Source organism: Microcebus murinus, chromosome 5, assembly GCF_040939455.1.
Source record: "Microcebus murinus isolate Inina chromosome 5, M.murinus_Inina_mat1.0, whole genome shotgun sequence".
NCBI classification, from domain to species: Eukaryota; Metazoa; Chordata; class Mammalia; order Primates; family Cheirogaleidae; genus Microcebus; species Microcebus murinus.
The window spans coordinates 53,135,637-53,155,234 of NC_134108.1; the positions used below are offsets into that span (position 1 = coordinate 53,135,637).

Here is a 19,598-nt window from a genome sequence, read left to right on the forward strand (position 1 = left end):
CTTTCTATATTTTTTCTTACAAATAAGATTTTTATTCCATTAATGTTTTATTCTAAGGGTAGAGATGTTTAGTGTTTAAATTTAATTTTATTGAATTATAGTTATTAAATGTATTATTCAGCCATCATGCTTTTAAAATATATATATTTCTTGTTAGGAAAGAAAGAAACCATCCAGTTTTTATTTAGATTTTATTATCGTGTGCTTATGTTAGGTGTGTGTCTATGTATATATGTTTTTAAAGTAAGGTTACTTTTATTTATTAGGTTTATTAACAGTTAATTCCTAGGATCACTTCAAGGAAGAATCACTGAGATTATTTTCTTAAAATATTGCTTTAGCTGCACATATGGATGGAATCCTTGGAGGAATGATTCCATATAAAACCCACAGCAGTGTTGCTATTCATGTTAAATTATAATTTTATGAAGTAAACAAAATGAATATGGCTATAATTGCTGTTGTTAATATTTTCTTGGTGACATGTTTTAAAATAACTCATATTTGGGAAAATGTGTAATAACTTTTCATATTATTTTTTAAAGGTAATTTTTTAAAGAGATTTTTATAGTATAAAATTTGCTTTAGGGTTCATGAAGACTTATATTGCTTTAAAATCTTTCGAGTATAAGTATAGGTTATCTATCCAAAAAGTATAATAAGTGTTATGTGCCACTTTCTTGAAAATTAGTTAGGGGTTGACAGCTTTACTGTCTGTAAAATTCAAAGCTAAGTTAATGATCTATGCTAAATGATTCTTTTCTTACATAAAAAATTTTGGGCAAATACTTAAAAATAAATGATTGGCAAGAATTTTGACACTAGTAGATTCTTTAATACCTAGAATTGGTATGATAATCTTTTTGGCCATCTTTTTGTTTTACTCTTTTTTTTAAATCAGTGTAGGAAAATTTTCAGCTGTATTTGTGTGTATTTTTCCCCCTTCTTTTTTTCCTTATTGTGCCATCTCCTGGAAGAACAAAGTTATGCATCTTTTTGTAATTCAAATTTTGTCTTTTCACCTACCTTCCTTGAACACTAGTTAGGAGTGACAATATAGCTGTCTTTATAAAATCTACATTACTGACCCTACTCTGTTGTCAGTGCTGTTTTAAGTGAGTTTTAGTGCTCAAATGTTCACAGCACATGTTGTTCTTAATGTGTTCTGGTATGGCTCACTCTGTTAGTGACTACATCTATCCCTGATTTGACTTCCTACTCATCCTTTCTACTCCTCTATAATTATAAATAGCAAATCAAATTAGGCATACATATGGTCACCTTTTCCAAATTGAGTTAGAGTATATTTACTATTGTCTGATATTTTTGTTAAAATTTTAATCTGCTACCTACTTGCTAATGATATCATAAGTATGTGCTAAGTAGACTCTCTAGTCATTTAATGCTTGATTTAAATGTTACTTTTCTGTCTAGGCAGTCAGTACAGACTTAACAGGTTAGAAAAGGACATCACTGTTTTTTCTTTTTAGCTTTTTTTAAAAAAATAGAATCCAGACTTTGTGTTTTGTCATATATAAATGATATATACAATATATAAAGTTCCTTTTTTCTTGTTTGTTTTAATTTGTTAGTATCGTTATTGCATTTTTTTTAGGTATCATTTTCTACATCAATGACAACTACTTTTGCCTCAGGCCACTTACTTTCTTTAAAATTTTGAACTTTCATTTTGGTGAAACATTCTTATTCCAAAACTCAGCTAATTTTTAAAAACATTAACAAGTGTTAATTCTTAAGGAGTTTATTAGTTTCTTTCCATCCATTCTTTTCATGAATTAAATTTAAAATCATTGGGAAATGGCAAAGTGATCTGCTCTCCTACTCATAGGGTAAAAATAGAAACTGTACATTGTTATCCATCAGTATAAGGTCTCCTGTTCATTGTGTGGTGATGCAAGTTGTAAAAATCTTTACTATTTGCAGAGTTGCTGCAATGTTAGACTGGAAATACCATTTTAATTCTTACCACATTTTGTCTAAGGTAGCAAAATGTTGATTGATCCCTACTTTCCATTTCATTAACTAGGTACTCTAACATGTCACTTTATTGTTAGAATTAACTAATGGGTTTTCCATTAAGAATGAGGGGGTTTATAGGCCATGTGTTTTTAGTAGGTGAAATTGTTTAACATCCTGTTATTAGTTTTCTGATTTATTTTAGAAGTTCTTTAAGTTAGTCTTAACACTTAGCCATTCTTTTGGTGTTAAGAGATTTTTATCTGGTGCCTTGGGAACTTTGGGGTATTTGAAGGAGGTCATTTTTATTATTGAAGCAGGGTGAACATGGGAAGACAATTTAGGCTTCCTGAATCTTGATGTGCTCTTTTTTGTGTGTGAATCGTCAACTGTGACTATTAACTGTTTTATAGACTTGTAATTTGGAAAACTTGGAAGTAAAGAAAGATTATAAAACTTTTAACTTTAGGATCTTATCTTTTGGGTCGTGATATTTGTCATTATCAAATTGAGAATAGTCAGACTAACAGGATTTCAAGGTACTGTTAATAAACTTGAGTTAGTAATGCTTTCCTGCCAGATTCTTCCTTAGTTTGATACATCTTGAAATTTATAAAAATTGTTCAAGTTTGGGATTGTATATTATAGTTTTGAAATGTAACTTAAAATATTTATTGTTTGTCATATCATTATTAACTATATGTAGAGTATAATTCTGTGGTAAGGTTCATATTATTGATAATATGAAATGAAGAAGTATTTTCACAGTGCCAAGAAACCTGCTAATATTTCCAAAGTAGTTGACTCATTGTTCAGTAACAATTGATATATATATAATTTTTTGTATCTTATTTAAAGTATCTTTGTTTATGAATGTAGAAAGCGTCCTAGATATGGTATGCAATGCTTTATTTTTAATTTTTAAAATTTATTTTAATTTTTTTGTCTGTGGCTGCTGAAGTTACTTTCACAGTATTCTTTTTTTGTGATTGAGGAATGAATTTTCTAAATAGATCTTCAAAGACAACTCCCTGGGTAAAGTCACTGAAGCTAGGATTTAGTTTTAGTATGTGTGTGATTGAAGAAAGAAAAGGTGAGAAAACAGAGAAAAGTAAAAAAAGGCCCAACATAGTTTGCTGCTGCTTTTTTCCCCTCATTCTCCTCTAATGCTTTGCTGTGCTCCTTTATTGAAAACTCTAGCTTTTCAATCTTTATCATTATCATTTTTACACATATTCTTTTTTTTTAATATTCTGCATTATTAAAAATTCGCCTTTAATTTTTATACATGTTCAGTATTTGAAAATAGGATTGCTGCAGGTTTAAACTTAGTGCTCATCTGCATGTTCAGCATGTGTCATACCTTGCCTTAGGCTTCATCTCCATCCAGTGTATTGGATTTTCTAGCTTTTGTACTTTCTCATTTAGAGGCTAATTCGTTTTTTTGTTCGTTGTTTCAAGCACTTGACATCTCCACCTGTTCTTTCCATTTGGGAAGTTCGTTTTCTGATACAAAGCTAAATAGTTTTGGTGACATATAAAGTTCCTTTTCCTTTTCTACAATGTTTTGCTCATGAAGAGAAACTAGCTTCAAAGTTGTATCATGATTAGAATTTTAAGACATTTTCCATGAAGGTATCCTGTCAGGGTTTATGGCAGGATAAACCCTGGTGCTTCTTGGTGCTTCTTGCCCTTTTTAAAGCAGATCAGGGACCCCTAATCTTCCAACTGTTGTGCCTAACTATAGAAAAGCCCTCTTTGTGGTGAGAGGGGTGCTCATTTCCCCCTCAAAGAGAGTATAATTAGTTTCTCTTAAAAAGGGGAACACTGTGCTTACCTGCCTATCTAGAGTATACCCACTAATTCTTCGTTGAGTGAGTGAACTAGGTTTTTGTTGATTCTAGTGGTGGTGGCTTTGTGTTGTTTTTTGCTATTTTGGTTTAATGTGTAAATGAAGACTGGGGGTGACTTAATTATTTGTAAATTCCATAAGTAAAATATTCTCAAAAAGAGAATGTTGTAGAAATCTAAAGAAGGGCTGAAGATGAAGTGTATGCATTTGTTAGATAATTGGAAAGAATTTCCTGGCAGAACAGGTTATTTAAGCATTTTCTAAGGTTCAGATATGGTTATATATTCTCTTTCCATAATGGTCTTTAAAAGTAAGATTATTTCTTTCATTGAAATATTTTAAGAGTGGGTCTTTCTGATGTACATGGTCTACTTTGTAGCTTTCTGTGATCATGTAAGATTCAAAAAGTAAAATTGTTTTATATTCATTCTCAACAGAAATATTTAAAATATTAAAACTATAGGATGAAGGACCATTTAACCCTCACCCTCCTTTTGAACTATTAATCTTTACTTGAATATTCTACCAGGTCTTTTAATAGTAGTCACACATTTGTATTTTGGCTTGTTTTAAAAATGATTAATTATTCGAGATCATGTTTATATTTCATCTTCTTTAGTATTTGATTCTATTGTAGTATTTGTGATAACATATTTAAAAAACAAAATGTCATTTGCTATTAATTTACAAAAGACATTTCATTATTCTCAAATAAATAAAATAAGAATATTTTAAATTTGTAGGGGTAAGAAACAGTTTACTCTTCCACCTCCACTTTTTTTTTCTTTAAACCTGTTAATCATTACTTGGAATTGAGAATTTGCTAGTCGGTATTTTGATAGAGGTTTGATAATTACATTCCTTGTTTTAAAAATTACTAATTATTAGAGATGGATTATGTGTGTACTCATATATATGTAGGTATATACATAAATGTGCCACATTTTATAATTTCTTATAAATTATCAAAATTCTAAGAATTATATGTAAAGAAAGGAGCACAGTAAACTAAGCTGTTTATTAGGTTTTTAGGAATTCTCATTTTTTAATTGAAAAAGACTTACTTAATTGAAAATTGTTGACATTTATCATATTAATACAATAAATGTTAGAGTGATTATATATAGAAGTAATGTGTGCTTTTAAAACTAAATATTTGAAAATTAAAAGAAGAAAGATTGCTTGTGAGTTTTTGTTAGATTATAGTTTTACCTTTTTATTCCAAGGTATACATAAATACAAATTAAATTTTTCCTGTAAGTGAAAAAATTATCATTTATATGACATTTATGTGTTTTTGATACTTACTTTTAGACATTACTGTCACATTAACTTGGGAAGATAGAAATTTTCTCTTTTATATTAATAATATTTGGTTGTGTGAACTTTTTTTATCCTGTTGTAATTTTCTAAGAATGATATTAGAAAATACTTTTCTTTTTCTCTTAGCCTCTGGAATTGCTTTGGCACTCTTTAGATGAATGGCTAGTTTTAATAGCTACAGAATTAATGAAAAACAAAAAGAACTCAACAGATATCACTTCTATTTTACTGAAACAAAAAGGCCAAGATCAAGATACTACTTCCATTCCTCCATTTGAACCTCCAGGACCTGGGAGCTATGAAAATCTCTCCACTGGCACAGGGGAATCTAAACCAGATGCTCTTGCAGGGAAACAGGAAGCCAGTGCAGATTGTCAGGATGTTATTTCTATGACAGCTAACCGGCTAAGTGCTGTCATTCAAGCGTTTTACATGTGCTGTTCTTGTCAGATGCCTCCAGGGTAAGAAAGTTTTGGCTTATTTTTTTTTTTCTCTGATAGATGAAGAAAAGCAATGATATTTTTATAATTTCAGTAATAACATAATTTGTTGATTTTATATTCTATTGATCTTTATTTTAGGATACTCCTTGTGCTAATCCAGATCTAGTACAAAATACTTAATTTTTAAGCAAATGATATATATACGTTATTACTAGGTCGAGTGGTGAATGTCACCTTGTAAAAGATCTCTTGATTATGTATTTGAAATGTATATAGCAGAGATGTGCAAAATTTCAAGAGTTTTTAAAAAGTTACTTGATACCATCTGTTGATGAGAAATTACAATATATGTATTGTCTCATTTTACAAGTTCATTAGGCATGCCTCAGTTTTCTAAATTTATTAAGAAGATCCAAACTCAAATTCTTTTTGGTTTTGAACCCAATCCATTCAATACATATTTATCAAATTTGCTATATCACAAACTTTTGTCTATATATTCTGATTGTTTTTGTACATCCTACAGAATGACTTCACCCCGTTTCATTGAATTTGTCTGCAAACATGATGAAGTTTTAAAATGCTTTGTTAACAGGTAAGGCTTTCTAAGATTCATCGACTGCCCTGGTAGCCTTTCCTCTCTTCACTTAAAATTTCATCTCAACAGAAATAATGTTATTTCTGTTACTATTCAAAATATGCTAATAAGAAGTGAAAGTAGGTGTAGATTATTGTGTTTTTCTTCTGTTTCAGTATCTATAGATCTCAATTTGCATTTCACTTAATGCTACTCATCCTTCCTGTCCATTTAAACAAAATATATTTTTCTTTTAGAAATCCCAAAATTATATTTGACCACTTTCACTTTCTCCTTGAATGTCCTGAATTGATGTCAAGATTCATGCATATCATAAAAGCACAGGTAGAAATTTTTCTTCATCTTTTTAGTCTAATAAAATTAATTAAAAATTTTAATATTGTTTTGTGGAGATTAATTATTATACGTAAGACCTCCTGTAAGATGAATGAAATTATGCATTACTTTAACATGAGGAGTAAATTTTTTTCAAAAAATGTGTATTGAATGCCTACTATGTACAAAGGCCTGTGCAAAAATAACAGAACAAGTTGCCACATTTCCTGAAGTGAGTTTCATGGAGCATTAATCCTATGAGGCTGATGGTCCTTGATAAAAGGATTTTATCTCCAAATACATTTGGGAAATATATACTCTTTGAAAATTTATAAAGCACATCAGCTTTGAGAAGCCCTTTAAAAACAGTGATTTAACTTTGTTGATTCTCCAAACTTAGTTGACAGCCTTTCCACTACCAGGGTTGTAACTGTTCATTCCACATATCTCATGTGTCGTGAAACATGCTAGGGAAAATAACCTTGTTTTGCTGCTTATCAGCTATGTGACTTCAGGTACACTTCTTAATATCCGTGAGCCTTGATTTCTTCATTTATAAAATAGTGATAATGATACCAACCTCCCAGAACTATTGTGAAGAATAAACTTTAAAGAATGACTGGCTTATATATGCTCAATAAGTGGTAGTTGTTTTAATGATAGCATATTTGCTTTCTCTAAAAGGATCTTAATTCAGTCTAGCAGAGGGGATAATAATACCTATAATGTAGAAATTATAGTATTACCTAGTTCTTCAGGGGTTTAAGGGAGGAAGAGCTTGCTTCTGGCTGCTGTAATCAAGGGAATTTTCAAAGGGGGTAGATTTTAAACTACTTTGAAAATGCTTGAAAACATCCAAAATTTTGATGGGAATAAATCGGGGAAGATAAACATTCTAGCTGAGATATGGGTCAAGGCACATAGGTGGGAAAATATTTAAAACTATAGTGGTTGTAGCAGAAATTTTGTGTTGATAAAGAGTGCGATACAGTTATAGAAAGGTAGATTTGTTTTGAGCCAGATTGAAGAATCATCTTTGTTTGCTAGGCTGTTAAGAGCCACTGATAACTTTGCTTTAGAAGAGTGACAATCCTAGCAAAGTTTTAGAAGATAATTTGTCACATATGTAGGACAGACTGGAGGCTATGGTTTGTTTAGCACTCGTCAAATAATAAATACATTATACCATAGGGTTTTTGTTTTTTATTTTCAAAATATTAAGGAGGTACAAATGTTTTTGTTACGTGGATGGCTTTTATATTGCTTAAGTCAGGGCTATTAATGTGCCCATCACCCAAATAATATTCATTTTATCTATTAGGTAGGTTTTTATCTCTCCCCTCCTCCCCCTCCCCCATAGGTGGTTTTTAATGCCTTTAGGGACACTGAACCTTCCAGAAGTTAAAGAGCTAAGGACTAATTTTTAAAATATTTATGTACATGTATATGTGGATCTTTTGAGACTTGTTTAATAATGATAGTGTAAAGGAGAAGGCAGTAATAATAACTTATATTTATCAAATGCTAATTTTACTATGTATTTGCTTTACTTGAATTTTTAATTTTCTTAATAATATACGATGGGTACTCTTATCTAAGCTGAAGGGGTTAAGTAACTTGTTTGAGTCATTTAGCTGCTTAAGTGGGAGAAACAGAATTTAGAAATCTGTGTGGTTCTCAAGTTCATTTGTTTAATCTACACTATATGACTTTGTTCTGGGACAAATAAGATAATAGGTTTAAAGAAGATTTTATTAAATAGTTTTGAAAGAGAATTAGTTAGCTATTTTTAATACTATCTCTGCTTTTTACTTCCTATTCTCTTTTTCCTTCCTGAACAATTTAGTCAAATAGCACCTGCATTTAAGGTATCTACCTTTTTGACCCAGAGAGGGTTTTATTTTTTGCCTGAGCAAGGTGAGGAGGGTGTGCACATGTGTAGTGGTAGCCTAGTGTGGGGTTTTGGAGTTTGGGTGTGATAAAGAGAGTATCTGTGTAGCAGAGGGCCCCAGCTTGCATTATGTGAGTTGGATGGGCATAAGGGGTATGTCCATGTGAGGGGTGGTAGCAGTGATCAGAGTTGTCTGTTGGAGCCCCAGTGGGGTGGTAGAGTATCCATGCAGTAAAGGGGCTATGTCACTGACAGGAGATCAGTCACTAACCGACGGGGTGCAGTGTGAGGAGGAGTGAAGATTGATCACATAAGTAAGTGCGAGAGCCTGATTTCTCTCTGTTGGAGGAAGGAATTAAAGAATGGAGGAAAATAGAACAAACTGTATACTGTTGAATTTGAATTGGAATTATTAGTGTGAACTTAGTTTTCAGTCTACATAGATCATCATAGCAAACCTGGCACTGAGCTCTTGATCTCTACCATGCTCAATGAACCAGGGCTCGTTGGAGAGATGGCTAATTCCAGGGCTGGGTCAGAGAAAGTACAAGGTGAGCTTGGAACATTTTGTTGTGCAAGAAAGTAAGGAAATATTCAAAAGATGATGGGGTGATGTCAAAATGACTCAGAAGCCAGCTTGAATGGACTCCTGTTACCAAATTTGGAACAATTTGGACACCAAAATAAATAATGATGACAACATGTTATAAATAAAATAGGAGCCCATGAGTTTGTACTGAAAAAATTAATGACTAAGTGGAAAGTTCAATGGTGGGATATTTACATAATCTCAAAGTATCCCTCCATGTAATACTTAGTAATTACAAAGAGAAAAAAGGGAGATTTACAGTGGAGAAGCTTGGCAGTGATCAAAGCAGACATACTGGGTGTGCTAGCTGATAGGATACACTGAGATGAACAAGACATCTCTTCTGTGATATTCCTGCCAAATATGTACATCTTGAATCTAATCACAGAGAATCATCAGACTAACTTCACTTGAGGGACATTCTACAAAATTATCTGACCTGCAATCTTTAAAAGTATTGAGGTCATGAAAATTAAGAAACATTGAAGAACTGTACTAGAGTGAAGGAGACTGAGAGAGACAGGACAATTAAAGGCAGTTCATGAATCATTTTGCTGTAAAGCAGTGGTACCCAACCTTTTTGGCACCAGGGCCCAGTTTCATGGAAGACAATTTTCCCATCAATGAGGTTGGGTTGGGATGCTTGAAGTGCATTCCATTAACTGTGCAGTCAAACCTCTGCTAATGATAATCTGTATTTACAGCTGCTCCCCAGCACTAGCATCACTGCCTCAGCTCCACCTCAGATCAGGCATTAGATTCTCATAAGGAGCATGCAACATAAATCCCTCACATGCACAGTTTAAAGTAGAGTTGCAGTAGGGTTTGTGCTTCTAATGCCGCCACTGATCTGACAGAATGCAGAGCTTATGTGGTGATGAGAGTGATGGGGAGCAGCTGCAAATACAGATGAAGCTTCCCTTGCTTGCCTGCCACTCACCTCCTGCTGTGCAGCCCAGTTCCTAACAGGCCATGGACTGATAGTGGTCCACAGCCCAGGGTTTGGGAACTGCAGCTATAAAGGACATTTTTTTGGAAATTGACAGAACTTGAAATGGGGCTTAAGGATTAGGAGTAGTAATGCTATCTGTGAAATTCCCTGATTTCAGTGGTTGTTATCTGGTTATGGAGAATTCCCTTACTTGTTAGGAAGTACACACTAAAGTATTTATGGGTGACTGGGCATCATGTTGGCAACTTACTCTAATATCAGAGGGGGAAAAAGTGTTGTTCTTGGAAATTTTCTGTAACTTGCAGACTGTTCCTCTCCCAAAAGTTAAAAAAGAATTACCTCTGCTAAGGGATTGACTTCTGTTGGTGGTTTTCAGGTGGCTAGTAGTTAAAGGGAGAGACGTTTTGTACTGCTATGTAAATGCTATTAAAAGGAGCCTCTGCAATCAATCCTGTTTGGGAATTATTTATGGAAACACAAGTACTGAGAAAATTTACGTACAAAAATGTGCCCTTTGGCTGTATAGGTGTTTGTATATATGTGTTTGTTTTGATCTTACTAGCTTTTGAAAGTAGCAGTTTGTACCTTTTAATGTTCCATTTGGATTACTTAAAAAAATTATCATTTGTTTTTATTTCTTGGTTCACATTTCATAGATAAAGGACATTATTTAATATCTTATAATGGGAAGTAAGTTTTCTGTCAATAGTTACAAAGTAGTTATAATAATTTTAACATTATTGTGAAGGATAATAAGAACACCTATTTATTGAGCATTCTGGGTGTTGAGTATTTGTATAACCTCGTAGTGCTGCATTTTTCTCTTCTGTAAAATGGGGATAAGAATTCCTTTTTCTCATAATGCTGTGAGGGTTGCATGTGGTAATGCATGTAAAGTCCTTAAAACAGTACCTGTCTTATAGGAGCTTAATAATGTTACCTTATGATTATAATTATGATTATTATATTCTATATTTGCATTATTTCATTTAATCCTCACAATTAGCCCTTGAAGCAGGTATTATTTTCTCTTTTTTACAGGTGAGAAAACTAAAGTTCTATGATGATTAATAATTTCCCTAAGATAAACCTAGTAAGTGATAGAGCCAGGATTTCAAACCATGTTTATCTGACTTCACTTAAATACATTGCTTCTGTGTAATGTTTTTTTTCTCTCCTCTTTTACCAAAGTTTTAGAAATAATCAGTGTTAAAATTTCAAATACTGTATATTGCAGTCTGTTTACTAAAAATCACGTATTTAATTTATATGCACTGTATTGCACATATAATAACATATAATAACAGTGCTTTATTCAAAGTGTGGAAGACTGTTAGAAGTGTGGAAAAAATTACACTTAATTTTTAAAGGGGGAACATTTATTCTTATTGAAAGAAGATATTAAAAGGCAGAATCTGTTCATCTCTTGTTATCTTAATTATTATTTTTATTAAGAATTAAGAAAAAGTGATATGTAAGTCTTTTAAAGTAAAATTAATATTTAGTTCAGATGAAGAAATTTATTGATGTCCTAAAAAACCACCTGAAAGATGACTTTTTTGTGATGTAGGATAGTATTGGTCATATTTATCTCTTGAAACTTAGTTTTTGTGGTATTGCACTACCCTGGTTTTCCTTTGACTTTCTAGCTGTGTGTATCATTTGCCAAGCAAATTCTTAGTCTTGACCTGTGATCATAAATTTCTTCATTCTTGTTGTTTGTTTTCTATATCTTTAATTTCTTGAACAAAGGACCTTAACCTGTCTCTAACTTCAGCTTTGTTCATGGCTCTATTTCCAGTGTCTCAGCTGCAACATAGTTCAGTATTTATTTCCTAAGAGTTAACACCCCACAATAACTTTAAATTCAGGATATATAAAACCTTATTCATTATCTTTCTACTAATACCTTCTAAGAGTGTGGGGATTAAGTTGTGGGGAGAAGATTTTTTCCTCTGAGTTATTTCTGTTAATAAATTGTATTCTAGAGAGCTTCTCTTTTAATGTTTATTCAAAGGAGTAACGTCTCTTAGATTTACTTCATCATTACTCTTTCCGACCAAGACCAGGACCTTATCATCTAATACCTATTATTGCAATGGCTGCCTGGATGGTCTCCCTTTATGCTGGAGCCAAACTCATTTTAATTCCTGTATTTATCATGTTACTCCTCTGACCAAGTAACCACAATGGCCCCTGTATCTTTTACTTGATTCTCAGGATCCCTAATTATGTGCTCAGTTTACTTATACAAACGTATTTTTTTTAACACGTGAAGGGTACAGCTCCGGTTATGCCAGTGTCCCTTCACTAGATCTTCCAGGGAGACACAGTTCCTCCTTCTGTGCCATTTTCCTGTCTCCTTTAACCTGGTATGCCCTTTTTTCTCCCTGCTTGAGCATGTCCTACTGAGCTTTAAAATCCTAGCTCAAATTGTTTCCCGATGAAGCCTTTGTACTACACTCATCTGCATAGTTCTAATTTCTTAGTAAATCTATAGTTCATACTTTACTGTTTAGAATTTGGCATTTTATATATATTGTATTGTTCTATGTTAGTCTCATCTCTTTAGCTGTAATAAATAGGTTTTAGCAAGGAAATTGAGATGTTTTTACTGCTTTTATGTTACTTGAAGTGTTGGAACATAGTTACTTTATGATTATTAATCAGTAATACTTTCTGAGTAATCATAAAAATCGAGATCACTTGCAGTTTGCTTACCTGGCAGATGAACAAAAGGTAGAGACTTTCTTTACTGTTCAAGAGATCTTACTCTTCAAGAAGGGAAGAGAAATGGGTAGCAAATTCCTTTATATTTCCTGCATATATTCCAAAGAATAGAAGTAAGAATTAAGTTAGGTATAAAAGGTATTTTATTTTCATGAAAAATTAAATGGAACATGCAACATAATTTTTGGGAGTGTTTGACAATTCATTTTTATAAGCCTTATATTTAAAAGAAATTGAGAGTAAATATGTTCAATTACGTATCTAATAATAAGTTCTGAGATATAACCTAACTTATGAAGTCTTTTCTGTTAAAAATGTCAGTTTTAAAAAATACATTCTCTAGGTAGTCAAAGTATTTCAGCTAAGAGCTGCCTTTTTGTGACTAGTTATTAAAATGTTAAAACATTATCTAATAACTACTTATAAATAAAGGTCTAAGAATGATTATTTGTAGAAAGGGCCTTTAGCGTGCTAGTAACTCTGGTAATTAGGTAACTGAAATACTGCTAACATATTTTACTGTTATTTTTGGGCTAGCCATTTAAAGACCGCTGTGAATGGTTCTATGAACATTTGCATTCAGGACAACCAGATTCAGACATGGTACACAGGCCAGTGAATGAAAATGATATCCTGCTTGTTCATAGAGGTATGTTTAACAAACATACATATATGTGCATGAGGCACAAAGTACTTGTTATTGTGAATATTAATATGTAAAATTAACCAATGCTACATATTTAGATTCTATTTTTAGGAGTAGCTGTGAAGTTGTGTCAAAAGCAAATTGTGCAAAGCTAAAGCAAGGGATTGCTGTACGGTTCCATGGAGAAGAAGGCATGGTGGGTATAAAATTAAGTCATGTAGAAATCACTGTATATAATAGATTGAAATGTACTTGAATAAAGTTTAAAACTTAGTTAATAAGGGAAGAAATTTAATGTGATTTCAGTTTTGTTATTTAGAACAATATTTCCCACTGTATTTCTGTTGATGCTTAATTTTATTTTCTTGAACTCAGGGTCAAGGTGTTGTGCGTGAGTGGTTTGATATTCTGTCTAATGAGATAGTCAATCCTGATTATGCATTGTTTACCCAGTCAGCTGATGGTAAGTTGTATGGTTTAGATGACTTTTTCTGTGACTTGTCACATTTTTCAAACTACTTGAGTATATTTTATCTTTGATTTCCTTAGTAGCCGTGTAAGCTAGGTGGGATATTCCCATTCTTATAGAAGAGAAAACTGAAATTCAGAGTTATTATCTGCATTCACATAGTTAATGAGTGGCAAAATCTTAAGTGGAACCTGACTCATTCTAGAATTTTTTCTTCTAAACATTTGGTTTCCAAATGCTTGCCTCAACAACTAGTGCTGGCCCTGAGGAAGTTCTCATTAGTCTTTTGTAAAATTAAACTAGTTTATTCAATTTAAGGATTGTCCTTTAGTCTACTTTTATTTTTTGAGTCAAAATTCCCTTTCATAAAATAATGGTGCTTGTAGGTGGACTTAAAAAAGTAAAAAGTCCTTATTTGGAAAAATAAAAATTTGCTAACCCTACTTGAGTTTCCAAGTTTTAAAATTTATTGGTCATGAAAACCAAAGTCTAGAAATCATGATGTAAAATTTTAACTCATAATCTATTTATATATACTTTATGTAAACTATTTTTAGTTATTTTAAGAGACTGGTGACTAAAAAGCTCTTATTTAACTATAAAATATAGATAATTAACTCTCTTTGTTGAAATGGTGCTTGTGACCTATTGAATTGTAATTTGATATTGTAGACTAAATGGAAATGGTTACACTCATTTGTGTGAGGTATATTTGAGAGCTCTCTAACTTAATAAAGACATGTTTGAAGTAAAGATGGAATTTCAGTTTTTAAATGCTTTGTACAGTTGCTTGTTTTTCCTGAAAATCTTTTCTTTCCTCAGTGTTTATATTCTTTTAGTAGGAGAGAATCTCTCATTAATTGTAGCTTGTGATTGCTTCCAACCAAACTAGCAGGAAGCCCCCATTTAATAAGAGGGATGACTGTAGGGGAGGCAAGCGGAGGTGGGTTGCAGTGAAGCAAGGAGCTACAGGAGTTCATCTATCTTAATGGGCTTCTTGGACACACCTTGAGTATTTGAAATTAGGAACGTGGGACTGCCTGCTTTAACTCTGTAACCTTTGGTTGTTTGCTCTGACGTTAATTTGATGTGTTTGTGAATCAGTTCGATGAAGCACCAAGTTTAATTATTTTAGCCTAATCTTTAAAGCTAGTTTTAGCATTGTGTTTTAGACTTACTTCTTTTCTTTATAGTCTCTTATTCTGAGTGTATTTAATTTCATATCTGAAAAACAGATTTGGTGATTTGGTGTGGAATCATTAGTAGAGATACTTCTTTACTACTATAGATTTATAACAGAGCAAATGTTGAAACACATAGACTATAAAGATTTTTATTTGTCCTTCTTGTAAGGCATATAAGTCTTCTCGTTGGAGTCATAGTATTATAAATTAAAATCTAGGTAAAATATTTTCTTGTTCTTATGTTTAGTTGACATGAAGGGAATTACATTTTAAAAATTAAGAATTTCTAAATGTAGGAGATGTTTGGGTAGAACTAATATCTATAATCATTATTTAAAAACTTGTTTTCTAATCAAATTAATATGTTTTCTGTGGAGAAGTAAGGTAATATAGCAATTAAGAGGTTTGGCCATTGGTGTTATACTGGGTATAAATCCTGGCTCTGCCACTCTTTTAGTATGATCTTGGGCCAGTAAACTTAACTTTTCTGAACCTCACTTTCCTCATTTGAAAATGGTAATAATTACCTGTGTTTTATAATGTTGTAAGAATGCAGTTAGCTGATATGTGAAAGTGCTTAGCCCAATGGCTGCCATATAGAAAGCATGAAATGAATATTAGATGCTGGTATTATTTATTCTGCGAAAATGATAATTTTTGTGCAGTACGACTTTTCTGAGGTCATGAAAATAGCTGGGAGGGTCACTACTATGCTTATTTTGAACTTAAAATTTAACATAAATGTTATATTCTGTTTTAACTAGTTGTTAAGTTAAAAACTATTATTCTTTACCTGAAGATTTTTTCCATTCATTTCCTTTTTTTCTTTTAATTTCTCCTTATTTGTTCCTTTTAAGAACCCAGATTTCTCAGAAAGTACTTAGATAGAGAAGGAATTACACACAGAGCTAGGCGAGGAAAGTAGTCATCCAAAATCTTTGTTGGTTCATCATTAGCCCCAAGAATTCACTTTTTAACAGGTAAAAAATATTTGTGGTTATTCTCAGAATATTATATTTTTCAAATTATAGTTATGTTTGTCTTTGAAATCGTTCTTCATCTCTCCAAGCTTTGCTTTGGCTTTTAATACCCAGTCTTGCCTCTTGTCAGGGAATTTTCTCAGAAGGTACTTAACAGAAGATGTCTAGCATCACATAGCTCATTTAGATCATTCAGCCATAAGTTTCCAAATTTGTACCTTGTACCTAAATAAACTGGTCACAGCAATTTAATCCAGTGTCAAAACTGATAAAGACCAATGAAACATGAAGTGAATTACTGTCAAAATATGTATACTAAATGACCAACATTTCACTTTCCAATACTTTTCCACTTTTTCTTTATTTTTCTTTGATGCTATCTCATTAGGTTTATCAGTTATTCTTTCTTTTAGCCCGGATGCCTAGAATAGTAGTACATAGACTGAGCTCATTATATATTCATAGACTTAATAAGTGAGTTAGTGGTCATCACAGAAAAATAGGGAAAGAGAGTTAAAGTAAATCTCGACTGAGATCATGGCATTAGGTTTTTCCATTGCACTAGATTTTTTTGAGACACTTTTTGGGGTAAAATGTACATAACATAAAATTTACCATTTTAAGTTATTTGGAAGTGTATAATTAATTGGCATTAAGTACATTGACAGTGTTGTGCAGCCATCATCACTATATATTTTCAGAACTTTTTCATCACCCCAAGCAGAAACTTTGTACCCATAAAGCAGTATCTTTAAATTCTCCCTTCTATCTCTATAAATGTGCCTATTCTAGATACTTCATAAAAGTACATTCATATTCCATTGCACTAATTTTGACAGTATCACTAACTATTGTCCTTTCCATTTTTACTTTCACCTCAGTGGTAATTGTTTAAATTTGATTATTTGTGATTAGGAAGAATTGGTTGACTTGTGGACTTAAGTAATTTTCTGATCATTATTAACATGCATCAAGTTCATTAACTAGGTCTATCACTTAAGAATAGTTGTACATTTAAGATTTTTAGTTATTCTCTTAGTGTTTTATTCCTAAAGAAGCAAAAACTAGTGAATACCTACTACACTGAGCACATAAAGAGTGGGACATTGTCCTAGCTCACAGTGTCCTAGTTCACAGTGTCCTAGACACTGTCCTGCTTAGGAAAATGTGTGTGAATATATATATGATCTTTTACTATATTATTTCCAGGGTCTCTCTGATAATCACCCAACTACTTTCAGTATTCTAAAATTTTCTCTTTGCACATAGACTTGTCATGATAAGTGTAAGTGAAGTAATGATTATCTTCTGTACCTGGCAATTCTGCTTGTTAAATATTCCACAAAAACATTCCTTTGGAAGTTTATACATAATGTAACATTAGCTTTGCTGAAGTTGTATGTGACTTAGTTCATCTGCATTGAAATAATCTCTCTTCTGTTCATTAATTCTTAAAAATAAATTATCTATTTATAATTTATTTCAATAGGAACAACTTTTCAGCCTAATAGCAACTCCTATGTAAATCCTGATCACTTGAACTATTTCCGGTTTGCTGGGCAGATTTTGGGATTAGCTTTGAACCATAGGCAGCTGGTCAATATTTACTTCACACGATCATTCTACAAGCACATTCTTGGTATGGCTTTATTATTATTTCTGTAGATATTTATTTACATTATTTATCTTTGGTTTTTAGGGAAAACTAAGGAGATAAGCGTTAGCATTTTGGATGAGATAATTTTTATTTTGATTGAAGACCATTGTGTGTGTAAGGCATTTTGGGGACTTGAATGGGAGAAAAATGACTTTTTAAAAACAGTCTTTGCTAAAAGCTTTTTCATTTTAATGTGTGTATATTTATGCTAAGAATGCACTTTAATATGAGTATACTTAAGAGTATACTCATTGGTACTTTTGAAGTTTATAATAACTTCCTGAATAGCTTTTTTAAAGAAAGATTACATTGTAAAAATATGGAAGAAACACAGGCTAATTTAACAGACTTCGAAATTCAGAAATCCATGCTGTGATTTGGATTATATTTTGCAGTTTTTCAGAGTATCTGTAGAGGGCAGTATTTTACCATTAAACAGATAAGGAAAGACAAACATTTAAACTATAACTGGCTGTGTGTGTGTGTTTGCATTTTTTAGGTATTCCTGTAAATTACCAAGATGTAGCATCCATTGATCCAGAATATGCCAAAAATTTGCAATGGATTTTAGATAATGATATTAGTGACCTAGGTCTAGAACTAACTTTTTCTGTTGAGACTGATGTATTTGGAGCAATGGAAGAGGTGCCTTTGAAACCTGGAGGTGGAAGTATTCTTGTGACACAAAATAACAAAGTGAGTATTCAGATTTTTACCTTAGCCATTGTTTGTAACTTGACTCTAATAGTTTGCTCGTTACTCTTAAGTTCTTCTGGCATTTGCTAGAAAAACCTTTGTAATTGTAGTTTCATAACAGATAAAACATTTCAATTAACAAGACCATCAAAAATCTAACTTTGGTTAGAAAAGATCATTTCAACATCGTGCTAGCTATCCCGAGGCTGTTTCTGAAAAAGTCTAAAGCATAGTTCAGTTGATTGTGTAAATTGGGCATCTGCATTTTGAAAAATTTGCTTAGAAATATAAGCTTAAATCAAGGTAGTGTTAGTGAAAATTGCTATTTCATGCTTTTAAAAGCATGACATTAAAGAGTTCTACTGCAGAAAAAAAGAAATGCTAATGTTTAAGCTTTGTGCATGCTTTTAGGATCCAGTAAATCTGTCGGACCTTTTGATTATTTTTTTAAACTTTATAACTTGATTACTTTTATTTACTATTACATCTCCTGTACATACTATTTTTAGATAGTACATACTATTTTTGTACATGCTATTTTTAGATCTTGGCATATATTTTAAATTTCACTGTTGAAAGTCATAGTGTGACTTTAATATATAATATAGTTTTATGTTTTGATATGTAGCATATTTGGACTCAGAAAATCTGGTATGAATTCTAGTATTGCTTTTGAGTGGCAACTTCTGGTTAAACAAAAATAAAACCTTTTTTCTTTCCTTTAGTTAGATTATAATTCCAAGGCACCTTTAGAATCAACTATTAATATATGAGAAACAATGTCCATTGGACCATTTTATAGACTACAGATTTAGTAAAATATGAATTATTTTAAAAAGAGCCATTCTTTTAACAACTCTTTAACTCAGTTTTCTATTCTGTAGAATTGGGATAATAATACCTCCTATACAGAATTAATTGTTATTAGCATTTGTAAAATGGAAAACACAGTACAAAAGTTAGTTGTTATTGGAAAGTATTCTATAAAAATAGGCTCTTTGTTACATATACATAAAGAGAATTAGAAACCTATATTAAGCTACATAATTTTACAACTTAATAGATACCATATGTATACAAAACAAGAAGTTTATCAGAAATAAAATCAGGAACTAAATTTTTACACATTTATATTTAGAAATTTTTTATTATACCCTCTCATTTTACACATTTTACTCATTGACACTGAAGTCAAAACTTAATGGCAAGCTAGGGCCAAAACCCAAGTAATCTAATTTCAAGTTTAATATTCTTCATGCTACATGCAAAATTAATTATGTCAAGGAAGAACTTACT

At 31.9% G+C, this 19,598-nt stretch overlaps 1 protein-coding gene across 2 annotated transcripts in view; it reads left to right on the forward strand.

Moving 5' to 3' along the window:
- Nucleotides 1–19,598, forward strand: part of HACE1 (HECT domain and ankyrin repeat containing E3 ubiquitin protein ligase 1) — a 90,639-nt gene that overhangs the window by 46,830 nt on the left and 24,211 nt on the right. For both annotated transcript variants that reach the window (XM_012753184.2, XM_012753185.3), the window contains exons 12-19: nt 5,279–5,613; nt 6,122–6,190; nt 6,430–6,517; nt 13,208–13,319; nt 13,415–13,512; nt 13,692–13,779; nt 17,439–17,588; nt 18,106–18,302. In XM_012753184.2, the coding sequence (XP_012608638.1) occupies nt 5,279–5,613; nt 6,122–6,190; nt 6,430–6,517; nt 13,208–13,319; nt 13,415–13,512; nt 13,692–13,779; nt 17,439–17,588; nt 18,106–18,302 (1,137 nt within the window). The remainder of the gene's footprint in view (nt 1–5,278; nt 5,614–6,121; nt 6,191–6,429; nt 6,518–13,207; nt 13,320–13,414; nt 13,513–13,691; nt 13,780–17,438; nt 17,589–18,105; nt 18,303–19,598) is intronic.